This window comes from Alosa sapidissima, chromosome 9, assembly GCF_018492685.1.
Source record: "Alosa sapidissima isolate fAloSap1 chromosome 9, fAloSap1.pri, whole genome shotgun sequence".
Classification (NCBI taxonomy): Eukaryota; Metazoa; Chordata; class Actinopteri; order Clupeiformes; family Clupeidae; genus Alosa; species Alosa sapidissima.
The window spans coordinates 23,412,226-23,432,303 of record NC_055965.1 but is presented as its reverse complement, the minus strand read 5'-3'; the positions used below and the strand labels follow the sequence as shown (position 1 = coordinate 23,432,303).

Genomic DNA, 20,078 nt, shown 5'->3' with positions numbered 1-20,078 from the left:
ATGATGATCGACCACAGGCTGTAAGTACAAACAAACTTTTCCACCTAACGTCTGTTACAAAATAGCATGTTCATATTCTTCACGTTAGCATGCATGAAAAGGGTACAAGCTAGGCTTAGGCTAGCCTATATTACAGGAAGCTACACCAGGCACGTAACTGAAGTGTTCTGTTCGCGACGTGTAAAATCAGAGAATGTCTAATAGGAAGGGCTCTGGTAAAATCCATTAGAGGAATGGTCTATTTTCCCGAACGTAACCTACAGGCCACTAACACGCCAGGTGTAGCTACTTCCATTGATTAGGCCTATTGGAAGCTAATTGTTGCAGTACATAACGCGAATGGAATGCTTCAGTTACGTGCCTGGTGTAGCTAGAAGCTACACTCATAAGAAACTGACCACACTACCCAGATATTTAGCTTGTTGAACCTATAATCTTCTAACCTAAGTGTTAAACCACAAATAATAATATTAGCAACAATATCTTATGCTCAACTAAGTACGGGTATTGTTCTAGTCTGAACAGGGAAAATCAAAAACACAATACCCGTGCACTATTAGGCTAAGTTGCTATCACTAGAGCTCAGGTATTTACACTTCAGTCTAATTTATGTCTTCTTGCCATTATTACATTGACCTTTGTAGGCCTACAATGATGTTTTGTTTGATTACTTGCTGTTTACTTAGTGTTTTGTATGTCTTCCAGAGCACATCCTCATGTCAGGCTACACAGCTTTCTAGCCTACATTAGGTCATCACGTTAGAAGCAAAGGTTTGTGATCTAACTTTTATTGTTGTGCTAGTTAGTTTCTTGAAGTCTTTTTCTAGTAGGCTAATACAGGTTCTTATGTGCTCGTCAATGTTTGGGAAAGTCAATTCATGGATTTCTTCAGGTCACTTTCCACAGGTGTATAAAATCAAGCACCTCGATTATGAATGTAGACTGCATGGTGCTTGATTAATACACCTGTGTAAATGGACCTGATGAAACCCATGAATTGCATAACAGATAGAATTGATATTACCGAATGTCTTCTTGTGGGTGTGCTACTTAGTAAATCATACACCTTACCACAGTGACTAAAATATTTTTGTTTCCATTGTGCCAGTACAGTTTTGTGTGAGAGTGAATGTCCTGTGTACTATTAGTATCTTGTAACTTGACAGTAATACACATTTATTTACTTTAGGTACCCAAACAGAATACTTAATGAAAAGTATGAGTATTGATACAAGCACTTCGCATACACCATGGGCATGGGGGCCTGCTACCTCTACTGCACATGAAACATGAAATAAGATGCTTTTGATCAGAATGACCATGCATACCACTTACAGTGGAAATTCTTTTAGCCAGATTTTTGGCACCATGCCACATGTCCAGACTGTGGTGAATTCCAAGATCTTTGAATCTGCCTTTGTCTGGATCTGTGGTGTGGGGATCATGTTATTTTAGAAAACCTGTCAGCATTTCAAAACGTGTAATCATAATGTTATGAGATGACCACTTACTCAAAAGGGCTGCGATCTGGGGATGAGCATTTGTGCAGAACTCTACTACCTTCATTTCTTTTGACAGCTTGTCTACAGTCTGAATAAAACCCTCCTTCTCCATGATGTTGGAGTTCCACAAGGTCTGCCGTTTGTCTATGGTTGCTACATGAGCTACAATACTGTGCACAGTGCCCTGGTGAGTCATTTCTGCCGTCACCTACAAAAAGAGGGCAAAATTCTAAATTCTTTCTTTATACATGACAAATGCTTACATGTACTTACTGCCATGGTGTCCCGCCATAAATACATACTTAGAAGAACCACATCTTTTCCCTGAAGTTGACTGATGACCTCAGACCTCTGCTCTTCCCAGAATTCTTTTACTGTGTCAACACAGTAGGTATCCTGGATGGTGAAGAAGGTGTTTGGGTTCACCATGCCCATGTTCATGTATTTGAACAGGAGAGCAACTTTGGCATAGTTGTTTCCAGCGAGCAGCAGGTTGGTGGAAAGGAGAAAGTCCCAGGCTTGCATACCAAATTTAAAGAGAGGCTGAGAGTTCCACCTCCATAGGCAGTGTCCATTGGGGCAGATCTAAAAGTCAGAAAAAAGTAGTAAATGCCCATGGCATGTGCAGTGCTGTATGGTACCATAGAGTTCAAACAAGATGTGACCCGTCAAGGCTTACCCATTCCACGCTCATTGCTGTGCCCTTGAAGGAGATGTTTGTGTGAAAGGGGGCAACACTGTCACACACTTGACCCGTCCTGAGAACGCCAGTGCATCTGTCTACAGGCAGAGCTAAAAAGGTGACCAGCTGCTTCATGCTGTTCTCATAAGTTATTGCTGCTTTCACACCAATGATATCGTCTTCACAGAGGACCTTCTCAGGGTCTGGCAAAATTGGCATCTCAAGGTTGGGCAAGAGCTCATCAGGACGGTCTTCATTGGAGGGCAGGTCATGCACAGTCTCGTCAAGTCCGATAATTGGAAGGTTGTGAATGTGCTGTGCTCCCTTTAGTGCACCACCCAATCTGGGGGGGGCAAAACATAACAATTGTGTGAAAACTGTAAAGAGATGACACAAAGACAGAGGAAACGAATACAAATAATAACTCACCGTAAAGATATTACGATATATTAAGATATGACTACACCACAAAAGTAGCAATAGAAGTCAGTAGGTAGTGCTACTTACACACTGTTCATGGGGTCATTGAAGACATTCTCGTCCATGTCCGCTTCAGCAAGACTCATGTCATGCAAGCTTTGAAAAAAATATAAACATAAAAAGTTGGACCAATGTTTGAGAAACATGCAAGAGACAACATATGTTATAATAAAGTAATAATAAAGCTTTATTTGTATAGCACCTTTCATACACAGAATGCAGCTCAAAGTGCTTTACATTTGAAGCATGTAACACAATAGTAGTCAGTCAGTCATTATCAATCACTTTTCTTTGCTGTTTATGATATGCTCAGCAACATATCAAAAATATAGAAAATGACGTCATAAGACTGGCAGCCTTAACCCTCTTACCCCCCACAAGCACGCCATATGGCAACTGTGGCAAGGAAAAACTCCCATATTCCAGGAAGAAACCTTGAGCAGAACCTGACTTAATAGGGGGAGCCCATCTGCTTCTGGCTGGCTGCGCCCTCCAATAGTAGCAGATGTAGAATAATCTGAAAATGTAGTCTACAGGATAAGATGAGTTAACTAAAAGCTTTCCTGTACAGGTATGTTTTCAGATCTTTTTTAAAAATATTTACTGAACTCGCCTGCTTGATGTACAGAGGCAGGGTGTTCCATAGTTTGGGGGCATAATGGATAAACGCAGCTTCTCCACTTTGTTTGTGGAGCACTTTGGGTACGATTAAAAGATTAGAATTGGATGATCTAAGTTTCCTTTGTGGTTGATAAGGTATTAAAAGCTCAGAGATATATGAAGGTGCTATGCCATTCAGAGCTTTGTAAGTAATTAACATAACCTTAAAATCAATTCTATAGGAAATAGGGAGCCAGTGCAGTTCAGCCAACACAGGGGTGATGTGTTCTCTCTTCTTAGTCTTAGTTAAAAGTCTAGCCGCAGAGTTCTGTATGAGTGCCAATTTCTTTAGATGTTTTTTGGGAAGACCAGTGAAAAGTGCATTGCAGTAGTCTAACCTGCTAGTGATAAAGGCGTGAATTCGTTTTTCTGCATCTTGTTGAGTTAAAAAGGGCCGCACTTTGGCAATGTTTCTCAAGTGGAAATAGGCTGTCTGAGTAACTTTACTGATATGGGGCTTAAAACTTAACTCTGCATCTAAGATGACACCGAGGCTTGTTACTTTTGGTTTGACCTGGTGTGCCAAGTTCCCCAGATTACTAAGAATAATATCTCGCTTTAGTTTTGGTCCAACCAGAAGTACCTCTGTTTTGTCATCATTTAGTTTCAAAAAGTTTTTGCTCATCCACTGATTAATGGAGGTTAGGCATGCAGTGAGGGAGCAAAGGCCATCTGGGTTAGTTGGCTCAACAGAAAGATACAATTGGGTATCATCTGCGTAGCTGTGGAAGTTTACATTATGTTGACTTATGACGTTTCCCAATGGAAGCATATATAGAGAAAATAGCAGGGGACCAAGGCAGCTCCCCTGGGCCACACCAAAAGGCAAGTCATGTTTTTCAGATACATGATCTCCTAGACTGATATAAAAATCTCTGCCAGTAATGTAGGTTTGAAACCAGTTTAGAGCATTATCAGAGAGACCCACCCACTTCGCAAGGCGGTGAATTAGGATGCTATGATCAATGGTGTCGAATGCCGCACTCAAATCCAGAAGAATAAGGATTGAGACTTTGTTTGAGTCGGTAGCTAGTCTGAGATCATTGACTATTTTTACTAGAGCCGTTTCTGTGCTGTGATTTGATCTAAAACCTGATTGGAATTTTTCAAGGATACTGTTTTCGTTGAGGAAGGTATTTAACTGATTACAAACAACTTTTTCAAGTACTTTGCTCAAAAACGATAGATTTGATATAGGCCTGTAGTTGCTCAGATTGGTATGGTCAAGATTTGACTTTTTAAGTAAAGGTTTCACAACAGCGGTTTTAAAAGCAGTTGGAAATATACCTGTTTCTAATGAGGTATTTATTACCTTGAGAAAAAAGGGAGCTAAGCCATCATATACTTTTTTGAGGAATGTAGTAGGGATTGGATCTAAAACACATGTTGAGGAGCCGGTTTGAGTTATAATTTTACCAAGCTCAGATTGAGTAATAGTGCTAAAGGACCTTAATTTTGGGGGGCTGTTTTTGGGTGTACTATCAAACATATTACTTGTGTTACCAATAGCCTCCCTTATAGAAATGACTTTGTTTTTGAAGAAGTCTGCAAATTCTTCACATCTTAGAGAGGATGCCTGAGTGTATCAAAAGGTGTTTGATGCAATAGCCTATCAATGGTAGAGAACAACACCCTAGAGTTTCCACTGTTTTCAGCAATTACCTTAGAGAAGTGGTTCCTCCTCTCATTCCGAATAGCTCTATTATAATTTGCAATTTTTTCTTTTAGAATGGCACGGTGAACCTGTAACTTAGTTTTTCTCCATGTTCTCTCAGCTTTCCTACATGATCTTTTTAGATCATGGATATTTTCGTTCATCCAAGGTGTCAGTTTGCTACAGGGCCTTTTTTTAGTCTTTAAGGGTGCCACTCTGTCAAGCAGAGCGCCTAATTCACGATTGAGAGCCTCTACCATTTGATCAATGGGATGATGTAAAATATCTAAATTTATGGAGTCTATAAGAGCTATGAACTGCTGTTCTGCTCTAATGTCCAAGAGTCGCGATTTGATTGCAATTTCGGGATGAATTTTTGGAGTATGTAGTACAATATTAAAAGATACACAATGATGATCAGACATATTTATATCATTTACTGATAAGTCTGTGACTTCTATCCCTCTGGAAATGACTAGATCGAGGGTGTTGCCAAGGTTGTGGGTGGGTCCTGTAACATGCTGCTTTAGCTCTAAACTGTCCAACACATTAAGGAACTTACTGGCTTTAGCATCAGTTGTCTTATTGACATGAATATTGAAGTCGCCATTTACAATTATCCGATCATAGCTAGTGATGATGAGCGACATAAGTTCAGAAAACTGGTCGAGAAAGCCAGTCCATAGTTTAGGAGGGCGGTATAAGGTTAATAGAAGTACAGCTGGGTCAGCCTTCAGAGTGAGGGCAATATACTCAAAGGAAGCGAATTCGCCAAAGTTGACTCGTGTGCAACTATATTTGTTTGAGAGAATGGAGGCAATTCCACCACCTCGTTTGCCTTGTCTAATTGAGTGGAAGAAATTATAATTTGGGGGACAAGTCTCAACAAGAACAGCTTCGCTGTCTGAAGTCAGCCAGGTTTCAACAAGAAACAGAAAATCCAATTTTTTTTCACTAATAAAATCATTGATTGCAAAGGTTTTGGTAGTAAGTGCACCTATATTTAGTAAACCCATGTTAGCTGAAAATGCCTCTGGCTTTTGAGGAATATGCTGAGGTATGGAAAGAATATTTGTTAGGTTTCTAGTTTTAAATTTGTCTTTTCTTTTTACTATACGTTGGGTAGAAATCAACGTTGGAATAGAACTATAAGCAAGCATAAGTCATGCTATTGCATGACACAGCTTGATCTATGGTAGTAGTATTGTATGTTACCCTGCAGAAAACATTCTCAGACTCATCCACATGTATAATGCCATTCGAATCAATACCTGGGGGGCGTGAATCTGTAATATTTTCTACAGAATGTCAATGTCTCAGTGTGGACGCTATGTTGTCAGAGAGTAGCCTGGCTCCATGTTGGTTTGGGTGGAGACCATCACGCTTCAGCATACTGGGCCTCTCCCAGAACAAGCCCCAGTTGTTGACATAGGGGATGCTTAGGGAAGCGCAGTAGCGTTTGAGCCAGGTGTGGAGATCGAACAGTCTGGACCATCTCTCAGCACCTTTTCTGTAGGTAGGGAGAGGCCCAGAGATGACAAAGCGTTTTTCTGTGCCCATCAGAGTGGTGATGAGAGTTTTGTAGTTTTCCTGCAGTGCTACTGACTGCTTATCTCTGATGTCGTTCGTGCCCACGTGTACGATGATGTTGTTGACCTTGGTGTGGCGGGCCAGGATGCTTGGGAGTTTCTGCTGGATGTCAAGGACCTTGGCACCAGGGAAGCAGTAGACCTTGGAGGGACCGCTACATGATGGGGGAATGCAGAGGTCTCTAACCATGGAACTGCCGATGACCAGGGTGGAGGTTGATGAGGTCCGGGGAGGAGGGGGTCGGGGGGGCGCCGACTTTGAGGAGGGACCAGGATGGTTGTCTCGGGGCTGGAGGGGCTCCTCATCCTCGGTCAGAATGGCATAGCGATTTTCCAGTCGTATAGGTTGGGCTGGGCCTGGGTGCCGTCCGGACCGTCTGCCGTGCTTGTGATGCTTGCTTCTACGCCATGGCTCAGGCTGGTGTGGAGTGGAGCTGGCCAGCAGAGCAGGCTTGGTTCTCAGCAGAGGCCGGGGAGAGGCAACAGGGACAGAAGTTGCATTAGTGCATGGCATGGTTAAAGTATTGGAGGACAGAGTGAAATCAGGGCATCTGGCATTTGTGTGTGTAAGAGAGGTAACGTTACTTACGGAGAGAATGGTGTCGAGGAACTGTTCATCCTTCTCAATCTGATGGAGGGTCGCTATTCTGGCTTCGAGTTCCACTATCTTTTCGCTGAGAAGGACGCATGAGTCGCAGCCTGGTGCACAGCTGAGGGGAGGCATCGTGTCGCGGCGAGGGCTCGCCGGTGTCAACTGTTTTTTAAACGTTTGTTTGCTAGTTGACTAGCAACAGCGATATCGTGCAGTTCCTTGATAACTCGAACACAGGTAGCGGGTAAGTAATCTGAGAAGATCTCACTTTTATATTGAGTCACTAGTTTTGAGAGACGTTAGAAGGAATTTGATGCTTTCTTCTTCCAGATATCGTTTCCTTGGCCCGGTATTATTTGCAGCCCACGTTTAACGTTAACGTTTGACAGAAAAGTTTGACGATCAAGGTTATAGAGTCCGATAATCCAAAGCCTCGAGCAACAACAGTTTATGCAAGAGTTTGTTCACGAGATATAATCGGTAGCCAGTAAATCCGTAGAAAGTAGATGGTAACAAGGAGATTTAAGATAGATAAGTTTGGAAGTTTAGGTAGTTATGTATGACTGCAGTATGACTGCTTATGCATTACCTTTGCTCAGGGCTTTCCATTGGTGCTTCGGCAATGGCACTCAGATGCTCTTCTCTGAAAACCATAACAGAACATGGCACCAACATGGTACACGTTTAATCGAGTACTTTCACTAGAACTAGGACAGACTGAGATAAAAATCAAGAAAATTGTTTTCATGTAATGACTTGCCGGTCAGTCCCACTTGAAATGCTGGACAAGGCCGGAGCAGGTAAAACTTGACGTTTTCCTTTCATGGGAGTTATTATTTATTTAAAGAGGAATGCCTCTTGAGATGTGGCATCTCATTTTCGAGAGGGTCCTCGATAGGACTGGACAAAGACAAAGGTACAAGGACAAGATACTACAGTACAGTACAATACAACATACACATTCACTCACATACAGCCCCCTTCCCCCACCAGCTCCCATTCCCTAAAAATACATACATATACACATATATACAACAAGCATACATCTTCATATCCACATATATACATATATACATACAGAGACACATATATGCATGCGCACAGTACATACATACACATATACGAAAATATAGACACGTACGCTCACATATCTATAACAGAGCATATTGACAGATCAAAGACACACAAAAAAGCATTAATGAAAACAATTACAACGTAGTAGATGTGGGGATGGCAAGAGCTCTCTCATAACTGGAAAAAACAACAACATTATAAATTCTCATAACTGGAAAAAACAACAACATTATAAATATCTGGCATTAGCAGCCATATTCAGTTCATTGCAGCTCATGGCATAGCCTATTATGCAACATGAGAACAACTTGTAATGAAATTAGGCCAACGTAACATCAGTCAAACTTTTCATGTCGTATGCTACCACTGCCTTCATCTTATCTGGCTCGCCAAACCCATCCCCCATTCCAAGGAGGAGGGTGTCAAAACACCTCAATTTGCATTGAGGTTCACCTTCACTGACTAAGCCAACTAACTTCTCTTTGAGACAATACAATTACAATTTATGACATTTGAGGGTTAACCTAAGGCGGTCATATGATTTTCGCTCATTTATTACAAACACAAACAACCGTTATGAAAGTATTGTCGCCTTGCAAACACACATTGGCCTAAACGGAACGCGAAATAAATAACGTGGCTACTAGTAGGCTATTAGGCTACTCCGTATACAATTGGGGCCAGTAAATATATTCAATTAGCCATGTAAGACACACAAAGGACTTTAATATTGTTCACCTACCTGTCCAGAAGGAAGCAGGCGACTTCGGCTTCTCGTTGAAACTCCTTCTCTTTCATTAGCTCCTTCCATCTTTGAAAAGCACCGCCAATGTTTATTCTGTTTTTTTTATGTTGCCGGTCACGTTCTCTTCTCAACAACCTCCTTCTTTTTCTCGGCGAAATAGATGACTCACTATCCTGACGAAGTGAATATGTATGGTCCTCCATCCTTCAAGGTCTTCTTCTAATTTCTGATCCTTCGTCTTCAAATCTGCTGGCGTAATGACGACTAGTAGCCGCGACACCTGTGTTTCACGCGTGACCTCCGTGTTTCCATTAGGCCTGCGCTGCCACACAACGTAAAAATCGCCAAAGGCGGAGCTGTATTTCTCATATGTCCCTTGCTAGCCATCGTTGTTTTAAAATGGCGCACATATTTGGCTAGCCTCCCCTGTGCTATGTAGATTTAAATGAGGATTTCTAAGCCAATAGGTATGCTTCGAATTGGTGGTGGTGGTAATTAAACATGAATGAGGCCACATTTATGAATGGAAAATGTTGATTTTGTTAACAAACAACTGAAAACGTTACACAGGGGGGCTTTAACAGCCTCATAATCAGAAGGAGGGATGCGTCTAAACCTTTGCCTTATAGGCCGATCGTCAATCAGTGGGATGTCATGTGATAACAGTGTGGTGCACCCCAGAAGTAGATAAGATTTTAAAGTTATGACAACTTAACCAATGATTACACGGGTTACACTTGCTTTATGGGCAGGTGTTTTCTCATGCTCTCTAAAGAGATCAAGAGCTTTCTTCCAATTAGTCAGTCCGGTGGTAACAAACTTGTCATGTTTCACATCTTTTCCAAACATTCTGCATGAAAAACAGAAAGTTGCATCTGTTGCCACAGAGTACTCCAACCAAGAAAACATTACAAACCAGCTGGAATTGAACGATCGTTTTTTCATCCCAAACCAGTTTTGTGGGTATTGGGCTAATTTGGACCATCACATATCTCCCCTAGGTCACAGACATCCTCCTCCATACTCTGAATAGTTTTACGTCCAGCCCCCATGATGTCCTCATCCGTTTCTTGCCTGTCTCTCTCCTCCTCCTCCTCCTCCCCCTGCCTGGTACTGGACTGTCCAGCCTGTACTCTTTCTCCCCTCTCTTCTCCTTCTCTTTGACCTTCTTCTCTTCCTTCTCCTCCTCCTCCAGCACTCTCTCCCTCAATTGTTGTAGCAGCCACTATCCAGCAACATTCAAACACATAGGCATAAGTAGCCCTATCCTCCTGGGAACCAAGAAAAAAAAGTGTCCAACAATTTCTTTTTTTTTGTGATTTCCTTTCTATTTAGGATTAAAAAACATCTTACAATTGTTTTTTTTTTTTTTATTAAAATTTTTATAGCATGTCCCCCTTTGGTGGACAAAAGGACCGTTTTACTATGAAATGGTAGCCATGAAAATAGACAAAAATGGACAAATTATGCTGTTAGTGGTATTATCAGACATGTGGACTCGAGTCACATGACTTGGACTCGAGTCAGACTCGAGTCATGATTTTAATGACTTCAGACTTGACTTGATAAAATTCGGCATGACTTGCGACTCGACTTGGACTTGAATACTATTCACTCGAGACTTGACTCGGACTTTGCCTCTTTGACTTGTGACGACTTGACATGTCTCGAGTCAAAAACTAAATTTCCTGATCATGGACCAGTCACCCCAGAGATGCTTTCCCTTCGCGACTAAAAAAAAAAAAAAATAGCGGAGACAAGCGGCCAGTCCAGAGCATAGTTCAGTGCTGCCGCTACCCCCACATGCGTTACGCACTGTGTGTAGGGCACCAAGAGACAGAGAAACGACCAACATTTAGCCAATAACTAGTAGCTTTACTGCAAACTGATTTGCACTCTTGTTAGAGAACGTTTAAAATGTCAAAATGCACCAACAGCATGTTACATAAAGATGATACTTTTCGAGTCCTCTCCATTAAGATCCAACTTGAACTTATGCTAGCCTACTGCATTTAATTGAGAACCCCATCTAAGCACGCACGAGAGGGAGAGAAAACGAGTGGCAGGTTCCAGCTGGCTTGTCATTGTTGATGGTGATTGATATTTTCTTTTAAATATAAGAAACGTATAAAAGGAAATCATGAAGGCAACAAATACGAGATTAGGGGAAATTGCGGATTTATCCGGTTCTCACTACTGTTATAAACTATGAGATCCAGGTCACTATGACATAGGCTGCACTCACTGTGATTTGGAAAGTGGACAAGAATATGAAGAGTTGTCTTTGCCTTTGTGTAATGGAAATGGTGAGTCTTGAAGTAGGCCTATTCAATAATTTGTTTACATGAAGCACATTGATATGCCGATTGAAACGCATTCCACTCAGCTAGCTAGGTGGCTACTGGCTACCAGGCTCATAATTCACATTTAATTGCAAACAGAAAATGTCAAGCAAGCATCATGTCATACATGCATCTATTTCCAAATGAATGAAAGCTGTTTGTGCCAACTTAATATCATGCTTATCATTGTTAATATTGTGCTATACATGTGGCACAAACAATGTTTGAGTTTGTGGACTAGCCATAGGAATGGAGCTGGTAAAAAAAAGATCATTATGAGAATGTGTGGACAGTGGCACACAATGGGCTTAAAGTGACAGTGCACCATTTACAAATGAGATAAACAGCATCAAATGTGTAGTATTTCTTAAGAAATGAATACTTTAAAACAAAATTACTGTGTAATTATTATCATTTAAATAATATAAAAGTGTTGACCTTGGCTTCCCTTATGAGTCGCCACTGGCAGACAGCCTAATAAATTGTTTGCAGGCAAATCTGTGGCCTAGCGCAGTGAAATGCCATCAGTCAAATTATTACTCATACTTACAGTGTGCTCCGCAATTTGGAAAAACAATATATATATTTGTCATGTAGCTATCCGTTTTGTACAGATTACTCAGGTATGCACATGTGTATATTGTATGCGCATGCATATATCGTAAAAGATTTCAAGACAGAAACATTGAACATATTTTAATCTGTATTTATAAAAAAAAATCTGTGGATTAGATGGAAGTGTTAAAATTATGATCGATAGTCTAATAATGCCATTATTAAGTGAAGAGTACCTGATGACTTGTTCAGGACTTGAAAAAGATTGGGACTTGGACTTGGACTCGACTTGGCTTTGATGAGACTTGGACTTGGACTCGACTTGCCCTTCTCTGTATTTACTTGGGACTTGACTTGGACTTGAGTGCTAAGACTTGGGACTTACTTGTGACTTGCCAAACAGTGACTTGGTCCCACCTCTGGGTATTATATTAAGGGTAAACTTAACCAAATATAAGGGAAATGTTATTTATCCTTCTAGACTACTTTATTTGCCTTTTTGGACAGTTGTATTTCTTTTTTCTGGATTGTTAATTTCATTTTCATGTTTTTCTTTCATCTGCGATAATTCATTTTTTAGTCTTACTCTTCCTCGCTATCTTCTTGAGGCACAGGTTCATAGTCCTCATCTCTGTTTCACTCACTCATCACCTGAGAGCTCCAAATCTGACCCCCCCCTCATTCATCCTATACAAATGATCTCCTAAATTTCCCAAAAAATCAAAATATTTTGGTCCTAGTGTCCATTATAATGGACATTCATAAAGTCACTATTATTTCAAAATGTAAATAACTTAACTTCTTTCAAAATTAATCATATAATTCCTGACATTTTCATTAACAAGACCATATATTGCCATTATAATGAATGCTTAATAAGAAGACACTATTTGACTTATCTCTCCTCCTTCCATAAAATTTGCTTGTTTTGATGTCAACCATTTTTGAGAACCAGGCAGAGGAGGTTCCCAGCAACCCAGCCAATCACATGATATATCATTAGAAAAGACCACAGGAATTGATAGAATAGCTCAAAGGGGTAAAGGGGTATGCTTCTAGAACTTATGTCCACTACATATAGGTCTATGGATTGGTTCTCAGGAGGCTATACTCACTGCATGAATTTAATAGGCGTTCCTACTAACACAAGGAAAGCTTATTTTTTATTTAAAATTGAGATATACTTCCCTCCCCGGCAAGGGTCCTATCAGTCATCCTGGCAACACTACAGTTATTTGTACTTAAATAGCCTACTAAAACCTTCATACTGACTTTTGGTGATAATTTGCCAATGTAGCCTATAATAATCTACACAGAATTGGCTACTCTGATTGCCATTAAACCACTGATCATATCACAGCACTGGCTATTACCAGCATAAATGTGTGTTACCGTTAATGTGGGCAATTATAATACCTCCCTCGTCCTCCTCATCTCTCCTCACTGTTCCTCTCCCTCTGCCTCTGTTCAGGAAGAATTTTCTGATGTCCATCTCTGAATAGTTTATCAGAAGGCTATGTTTATAGTTTTACAGTAGGACAGCTTCACAACCAGTAGATTACTTTTATGGGACTCTCTACAGTATATGTATAAATCATTATTAATTGTGCGCATGCATGTGTGCATGCAACCTACGCATGATGTGAGTGTGTGTGTGAGGGAGACAGCATAAGCTGGTAAACCGTTGCTAAATTTAGGCTACAATGACGCTAAGCATTGAAAAACAGATGCTAATTATGTGGGCAGCATACTCTAACAGCGATCAACTTGTAATTTTTACTGTCAAACAAGTTGTGAATTTGTTGTAACATTAAAATGGGACGACTTACTCTGTGCTCAAATTGATGTGATGACTGTGTATGTGTGTGTGTGTACAATGAAACACTTGTTTTTACTTGTTTTTTTTAATTGGCTGGTAAGTGACAGGCTCGAGCCATGATTAAAGCAGGCACGGAGATGCGCTCATGAATGCCGTTTCCAGCTAGAGCCGCGCTAGAATTTTACTGGGGCACTGTAGACTTTTACTAAGGCACGTGCCCCAGTGAATAAGGTCTAGTGACGCCCCTGGCACCAGTGACTATAGGCTGTGCTACGGGTGGTGGCTAACTGGTAGTTGTTGTAGAACTTCAAATCAGCGTGATTTACCCTTATAGGCTGGTAATGTTACATGATCCCTACAGACACTTTCTTATTTTTAAACGTCAATAAGAAAAAATAAAAATTAGACCGGATCTGACTATTTGTGGTAGGCTATGCTAGCTCTATTTACCCGCCACAGTGGCTGGTAAGTTCACCAAATACAAACTACCCACATTTGTTGGGGGACGGGTGGCTAATTTTCATCCCTGACACACACACAGACAGACACACATACAGACATTAGTAGATAATATCAATTGTATTATACAATTATATAATACATATTTATGTATTAGGCTACTGTGTATTTTACAAAATCTAAGTAGGAAACGGCCAAACAAATAAGATTAATATTTCAGAACAGCAGTCAAGGCAACTGCATATCCATTGCATGGAGTAGACGCAGAAGCATGAAACAGTGTTAAGGCAAACATGAAGGGGGATAATGCACCCCCTTCCCCACCATCCCACATCCGTTGCACGATAGATCACAAAATGTTTGTGGTAAATAGCTCACGCATCAAATATGTACATTTCACAAACGCGCCACGTCAGTGCTTCGTTGGATTCCGAAAAGTCACGGGTTGCGGCCCGCAGGTGCTCGGGCCCGCCATTGCCGCTTGCGGCTATATTTTCAAATGATACCCGTTCCCTCTTTCTAAGGAAACATGTTGATTAGTCTGGAAATGTTTATGGTTCGGTCCAAGCCCAACAGATCCAGGACTATGAGTACAAACACCAGGTTTTTTTTTAGCATTTGCGTGTGTCAATGCCTGTGAACTGAGCATACAGTAGATGTGAGTCAAATACTGTATGCTCAAACATAAAACAGTTACGGCAAATGTCATAATGTTATCTTTCAGGAACCAGAAAATGGTGTCCATATTTGGCACATTTTTTGAAAGGAAACAAATAATTGTTTTGTGTTATTCAGTTGAATGTACAGTAGTATATGCTGGGCTTGCACAACTCATGCGACTCATGCAGCGACATTCCACTCATGCAGCGACAGAATGCTTTAACAGGACATGGCTTGACTAGGAACATGGGAGGAGGGTTGAAGCTGTCTGTTTTTACTCTCCTTTTATCTTTAACCATCTCTGTTTCTGCTTTCAGAGAGTGGTGACGCATCAGAGAAGAGGGAAGCTGTGGTTGTGTGGAGTCTTTTATTTTGGGCTATGACAAAATGGACACCAAAAGAACCATGTTACGAATGAACCTTTAGGGTGTAAGGTAAGTCTTTGGTGCTATTGGTAAGAGACAAAGACCAGTGTTCACATATCTGAACATCACATTAAACTAGACTATACTATATAGTATGTTGCCATTTTGCTAATACCATTCTATTTCGTCTTGTGATTTAAGTTATTCCAATACTACCCTACTGCCTTTACATGTTTCTACTGCCTACATGTCTTCTGCAGTTTCTATACACAGAGGAAATGACAATACCACAGAGACAGATCATGATTCTGTGCACACCAGTAATAGACCATTAGATCATCGGCAGCACTACCGTGTTTGGCCATCTTTGACTTCTCTCTGCCTGGTGGCCCAGTGTCTTAACTCAGTGGACGGAATGAAGATTGTTTTTGTTCTCCTCACCTGCCTGCTCTCAGGTATTGCTACTACACCTGCTATTGTGTTTGACTTGTGGTCTCAAATTGTGTTCTGCTGAAATATAAACTTCAGGCATTTATCATGATCATTTACACATGAATCATTTATCATTTATCATTTATACATGAATGTTCTGTAAGAATTAGCAACTGATGACCAGGGCATGTTTATTAATATATACTACTGAGATTAAAAAAACACATTTTTGAGTGTGTTGAATTTCAGCCTTAAAAGGCTCAGATTTATCAAATGACAGCATTTAACACTTACACTGTAGGAGTAAACGGAGACGACGATGATGATGATGATGATGATGATGATGACATCTCAGCATACAGCGGTGGAACTATCAGATTTGACAGAAAGAGTGACAAGTGTGACGTGTGTGACAAGTGTAAAAATGTATCAAGGCATTGCACGAAGACACCTACTGGAAAATTAGTAACAATTTTAATGCATTCACTAGACCAAAGAAAGTGTGAATACATGTGTAAAGGCAAAGAAGTGGCTTTAGAAGTGCTCCCAGGTCAGTGGTTCTCAACTTTTTGGTGAAAGCTGTACACACACACACGTTGTGTATGGAGGATTATACCTAATGGTCTTCAATGTTTTAACCCTCAGTGCCCTCTTCTGGTCACAATCAGAAACTGCAACGTGCTGTTGGTGGCAGTGTTGACTTCACCTGTGACTTCCCAGAGAAGTCTGATGGCAGGCACAAGTTTCTCTGCAAGGGAGCAAACAGTTTAACTTGCAGTCAGCTGTACCCAAGTGATATCAGTGACAAGTACTCTGTTACTGATGGAATAGAGAAAAATGACTTTATGGTCACCATCAAGAACCTTACCAAAGGGGATGCTGAGGTCTACTGGTGTGCACTAAACGTCACACTCAAAACCCTGACCTACGTCAGCCTTTACCGGACAATACAGCTTGATGTTACATGTATGAGGAACATTTCAATAATTGAAAAAACTACATTTGAAAGGGCATATTGAAATGTAAATGCTACACACAATGCTAGCGCATTAGCTCTGGCTCACACCCTGTGCATTATACATTAAATGTCAATACTGTAAATTATAATAAATATATTTCTATACTTTTAGATTCCGCATCTTCAACCAGTTCATCATCTAGGACAACATCTAGCCCAGTCTCTAAGGTAGCAACTGCCCCATCTACAGCAACACCAAACAATATTGGTAAGACTTTGACATGGTAATTGTTTAAGCATATGATCTATGAACTTGTTCACTTTAGCTTCCAATTCATGAGGAGTTAGCTTCCAATTCATGAGGAGTTCTTTAATCCCCTGGCACTGTGTTACTTGACACCTGCGGTACCTTCTGCTCTCACTGTGTGATGTTCTTCTGCAGGTTCTTCTGTGGTTCTCTCTGTCTTCCTGACCCTGGTGATGGTGGCGCTGTGTGGAATCGCTCTCTTCTTTTGGGTAAAGTACAGGAAGAGCAGTGGCAGAGGTGAGAAAATATTCCTCCTCCTTTCTCTCTCTCTCTCTCTCCCTCAGGGACAGAGGTGAGAAAATATTCCTCCTCTTCTCTCTCTCTCTCTCTCATGGGCAGAGGTGAGAAAATACCCCCCCCCCCCCCCCCATCACTGTCCTCTCGTTCCACTCTCATTCTCTCAATCTCAATTGCTACCCATTACACCCCCTTTCTCTCTTTCCTATCTGTAGACACCTCATAAGCAAGTCCACAACAGGGTTGTGAGGGTTTTATTTTTTTTATTACAGTAAAGCTAAAGGTCCCCCAACATATGTTCAGACAGTTGAACCTGACCCTTAGCTGGAGGTGACACTATAGACACTTCCTCTAATGGAGTTCACATGAAATGCACTGCAACAATTCATACACATGCATAGTTGCATTCATACAACACTGTATAGTTTAGTACACAATTTGAAAAATGTGTCAGACCATATTAATACATATATAGCCACAAAGCACAAAATTGCACAAATCTCTCAATATTATTTTGTGTAAAAGCAACATTTGAGTATTTATCTCTGTCTCTCTCTCTCTCTTTATCTCTCTCTCTCTCTATCTTTGTGTGTGTGTGTGTGAGATTAGACCTGTCCTCAAACCATGGGGACACTGTTCAACAAGGCAACAAGACAGCAGTAAGTAGAACTAAGGGTCTTTGATGACATTTTTTGTCAGCAGTCCATCATGCACCGTAATTAATAAATTCATCCATAGACATATTTCATTGCACCTCACAAAACATACATAACAGATAATTTCATATTTATAGTTGTGTTACAAAAATCAAATCATACTCAACAATACGATTCATTCAACCAATACACTTTTCCTGTTCATATCAATGCATCTTTGATATTATTGTCATTAACCCTGTATAACTTGAAGTAAATATGTTTGTGTTCTTATGTTTGTGAACACCAACTCTCACATCATATAACACTTATTTTCTGTTCTCCTTGTATCAGACAGATCATGTGTATGAAGAGATTCAGGACACCACCATCTCAGCATCTGGACCCAACACTATCTACGCCCTGGCTCAACTACCCACAAACCCCTCCAGTAACCCGACCTACTCGACTGTCCAATTACCCACAAGCCCTGGGGGTGACCCTACATACTCAATGGTGCAGTTACCTGCAGATCCTTCTGAAGACCCTGGCTTTGCCTCTGTCACATTCCAGAAGAATCCCCAAATTACAACTCTGGCACACAATGTAATGATGGACTCTCCTGTGATTATACAACTGTGAGCTGAGCTCCTCATACGTAAATAATTGTTCTGCTAAAATTTGTTCCAGCTTATTGCAACTATTTTCCTTTCACAATAACACAAATAAAACAGTCATCATGTGCTGTGTTAATGTTTTTAATAAATAATAAATTGCTCTTATTTTTCAGCAGTGAAATTTTATTGAAGCAACCAGCAGAATATATAGTAAATCACATGCAAATGGGTCACAAAATGTAGTTATTTCAGGATGCTGTTATCAAAGATTCAAGAGCGCTATGCTAGTAGGATTGTCCAATGGTCAGTGTTGCTTCAATTTGTGTTTTAATTTATGCGACGCACCGATGCTGGGTTCATCAGTTTTGCGCATGTTTGAAACGTTTAGAACAAGAACATTTTGGAGAATGAGAGAATGAACGCACGCAAGAAACACTTTTTAATTAAACGTAGGCCTAATTTACAAAGACATAGTAAAACACTGAAAGTTAATATTTACACTACGGGTCTCACGTCGCTCTCAAGCTCAGTCACATGCTGCCCTCTTTTGAGCTTGCGAGAGGCTGAAGCAGTCATACACATTTGCACAATTGCGCAGCCTATAATAAAAAGTAAATAATGCTTAATTAAACTAGATGTACCGGTACAAAATATGACCGCCGCCCAGTCCAGCACATTTTTTCCACAAAAATAAATCACGCTGAAAGGCATATATGATTCTAACTGTCTCACTAAATTGCAAATGCACAGTCAATTCTCACTGGTATCTGCTAGACAACAAGTACCAAAGCATGATTAGTTCATAGATTTCACATGTAAAATGTATTTTATACAACCCCACCCCCATCTTGCCTGTTCATAATTCTGAGAAATTCTTGAATTGTGTGCATGTTTGCGTGCACATGTTTATGTGCCTGTGTGTGTGCATGTGCATGTGTAGCACCCCTCTACTCTACTTAATAATAAATTGTACTTTAAAGTAAAAGGAGGTGCTTCTATGGGTTACTGTTAAGTTTAGGCCAGTTCTAGGTTTGGCATTAAGGGGGGAGGAATTTGACAAGGACACCAATATGTAAGATAAGACCAATTTTTTGCGTATGTTTGCCTCCAGGGGTCATGTAAACCCATTCCATGCACACATGTGCATAAACAGATACACACGCACACACATACATTCACAGTAATCCTACGTATGACACATACTCACACAGTAGACATATATACGCATGCATGCACATGCATACACACAGGCACATAAACAGGCAAACACACAAGCACATGCACATGCACGCACACACACCCACCCACACACCCACACACACATAAACATAAACATGTACACGCGCACATGCACACAATTCAAGAATTTCTCAAAATTATGAACAGGCAAGACGGGGGTGAGGTTGTATAAAATGTATATTACATGTGAAATCTATGAACTAATCATGTTTTGGTACTTGTTGTCTAGCAGATACCAGTGAGAATTGAGTGTGCATAATGCAATTCAGTGAGACAGTTAGAATCATATATGCCTTTCAGCGTGACTTATTTTTGTGGAAAACATGTGCTGGACTGGGCGGCGGTCATATTTTGTACCGCTCTGCGGTACATCTAGTTAAGATGAATAACAGTCTGGTGAATGTTCTTTGATCTTATTTATCTCTCTCGACCCTTCTCCAGCCCACACATTCATTTCTCTTGAACTGAAACCGCT

The 20,078-nt window shown here is 40.6% G+C and overlaps 2 protein-coding genes across 5 annotated transcripts; one reads left to right on the top strand and one right to left on the bottom strand.

Moving 5' to 3' along the window:
* Positions 1 to 710: 710 nt before the first annotated feature.
* LOC121719496 lies at positions 711 to 18,476 on the top strand. 4 transcript variants are annotated; one of them, XM_042105198.1, is made up of 10 exons: positions 711 to 771; positions 1,579 to 1,689; positions 15,131 to 15,247; positions 15,439 to 15,633; positions 15,912 to 16,160; positions 16,256 to 16,576; positions 16,741 to 16,836; positions 17,011 to 17,112; positions 17,722 to 17,771; positions 18,102 to 18,476. In XM_042105198.1, the coding sequence occupies exons 4-10, from the start codon at positions 15,594 to 15,596 to the stop codon at positions 18,387 to 18,389; spliced, it is 1,146 nt and encodes a 381-aa protein (XP_041961132.1). In that variant the 5' UTR covers positions 711 to 771; positions 1,579 to 1,689; positions 15,131 to 15,247; positions 15,439 to 15,593; the 3' UTR covers positions 18,390 to 18,476. The 4 variants fall into 4 exon arrangements, with proteins under 4 accessions (XP_041961132.1, XP_041961133.1, XP_041961130.1 ...); XM_042105199.1 differs by lacking the exons at positions 711 to 771; positions 1,579 to 1,689 and adding an exon at positions 1,887 to 1,994; XM_042105196.1 differs by lacking the exons at positions 711 to 771; positions 1,579 to 1,689; positions 15,131 to 15,247 and having other exon boundaries at positions 15,302 to 15,633.
* LOC121718472 lies at positions 1,584 to 9,031 on the bottom strand. Its single transcript, XM_042103485.1, has 7 exons — positions 8,976 to 9,031; positions 7,749 to 7,802; positions 2,692 to 2,760; positions 2,182 to 2,527; positions 1,805 to 2,087; positions 1,674 to 1,710; positions 1,584 to 1,590 (listed from the first exon to the last, which is right to left on the bottom strand). The coding sequence occupies exons 1-7, from the start codon at positions 9,029 to 9,031 to the stop codon at positions 1,584 to 1,586; spliced, it is 852 nt and encodes a 283-aa protein (XP_041959419.1).
* Positions 18,477 to 20,078: the final 1,602 nt, after the last annotated feature.

Coding starts and splice junctions, on each gene's coding strand:
- LOC121718472 (XM_042103485.1), bottom strand. CDS start 9,031: ATGAAAGAGAAGGAGTTTCAACGAGAAGCCGAAGTCGCCTGCTTCCTT. Junction 2,761..7,748: donor ATGGAAAGCCCTGAGCAAAG/GTAATGCATAAG, acceptor TTTTTTTCAAAG/CTTGCATGACATGAGTCTTG. Junction 1,711..1,804: donor AAAAGATGTGGTTCTTCTAA/GTATGTATTTAT, acceptor CTCTTTTTGTAG/GTGACGGCAGAAATGACTCA.
- LOC121719496 (XM_042105196.1), top strand. CDS start 15,426: ATGTCTTCTGCAGTTTCTATACACAGAGGAAATGACAATACCACAGAG. Junction 16,161..16,255: donor GGCTTTAGAAGTGCTCCCAG/GTCAGTGGTTCT, acceptor TTTAACCCTCAG/TGCCCTCTTCTGGTCACAAT. Junction 17,113..17,721: donor CAGGAAGAGCAGTGGCAGAG/GTGAGAAAATAT, acceptor GTGTGAGATTAG/ACCTGTCCTCAAACCATGGG.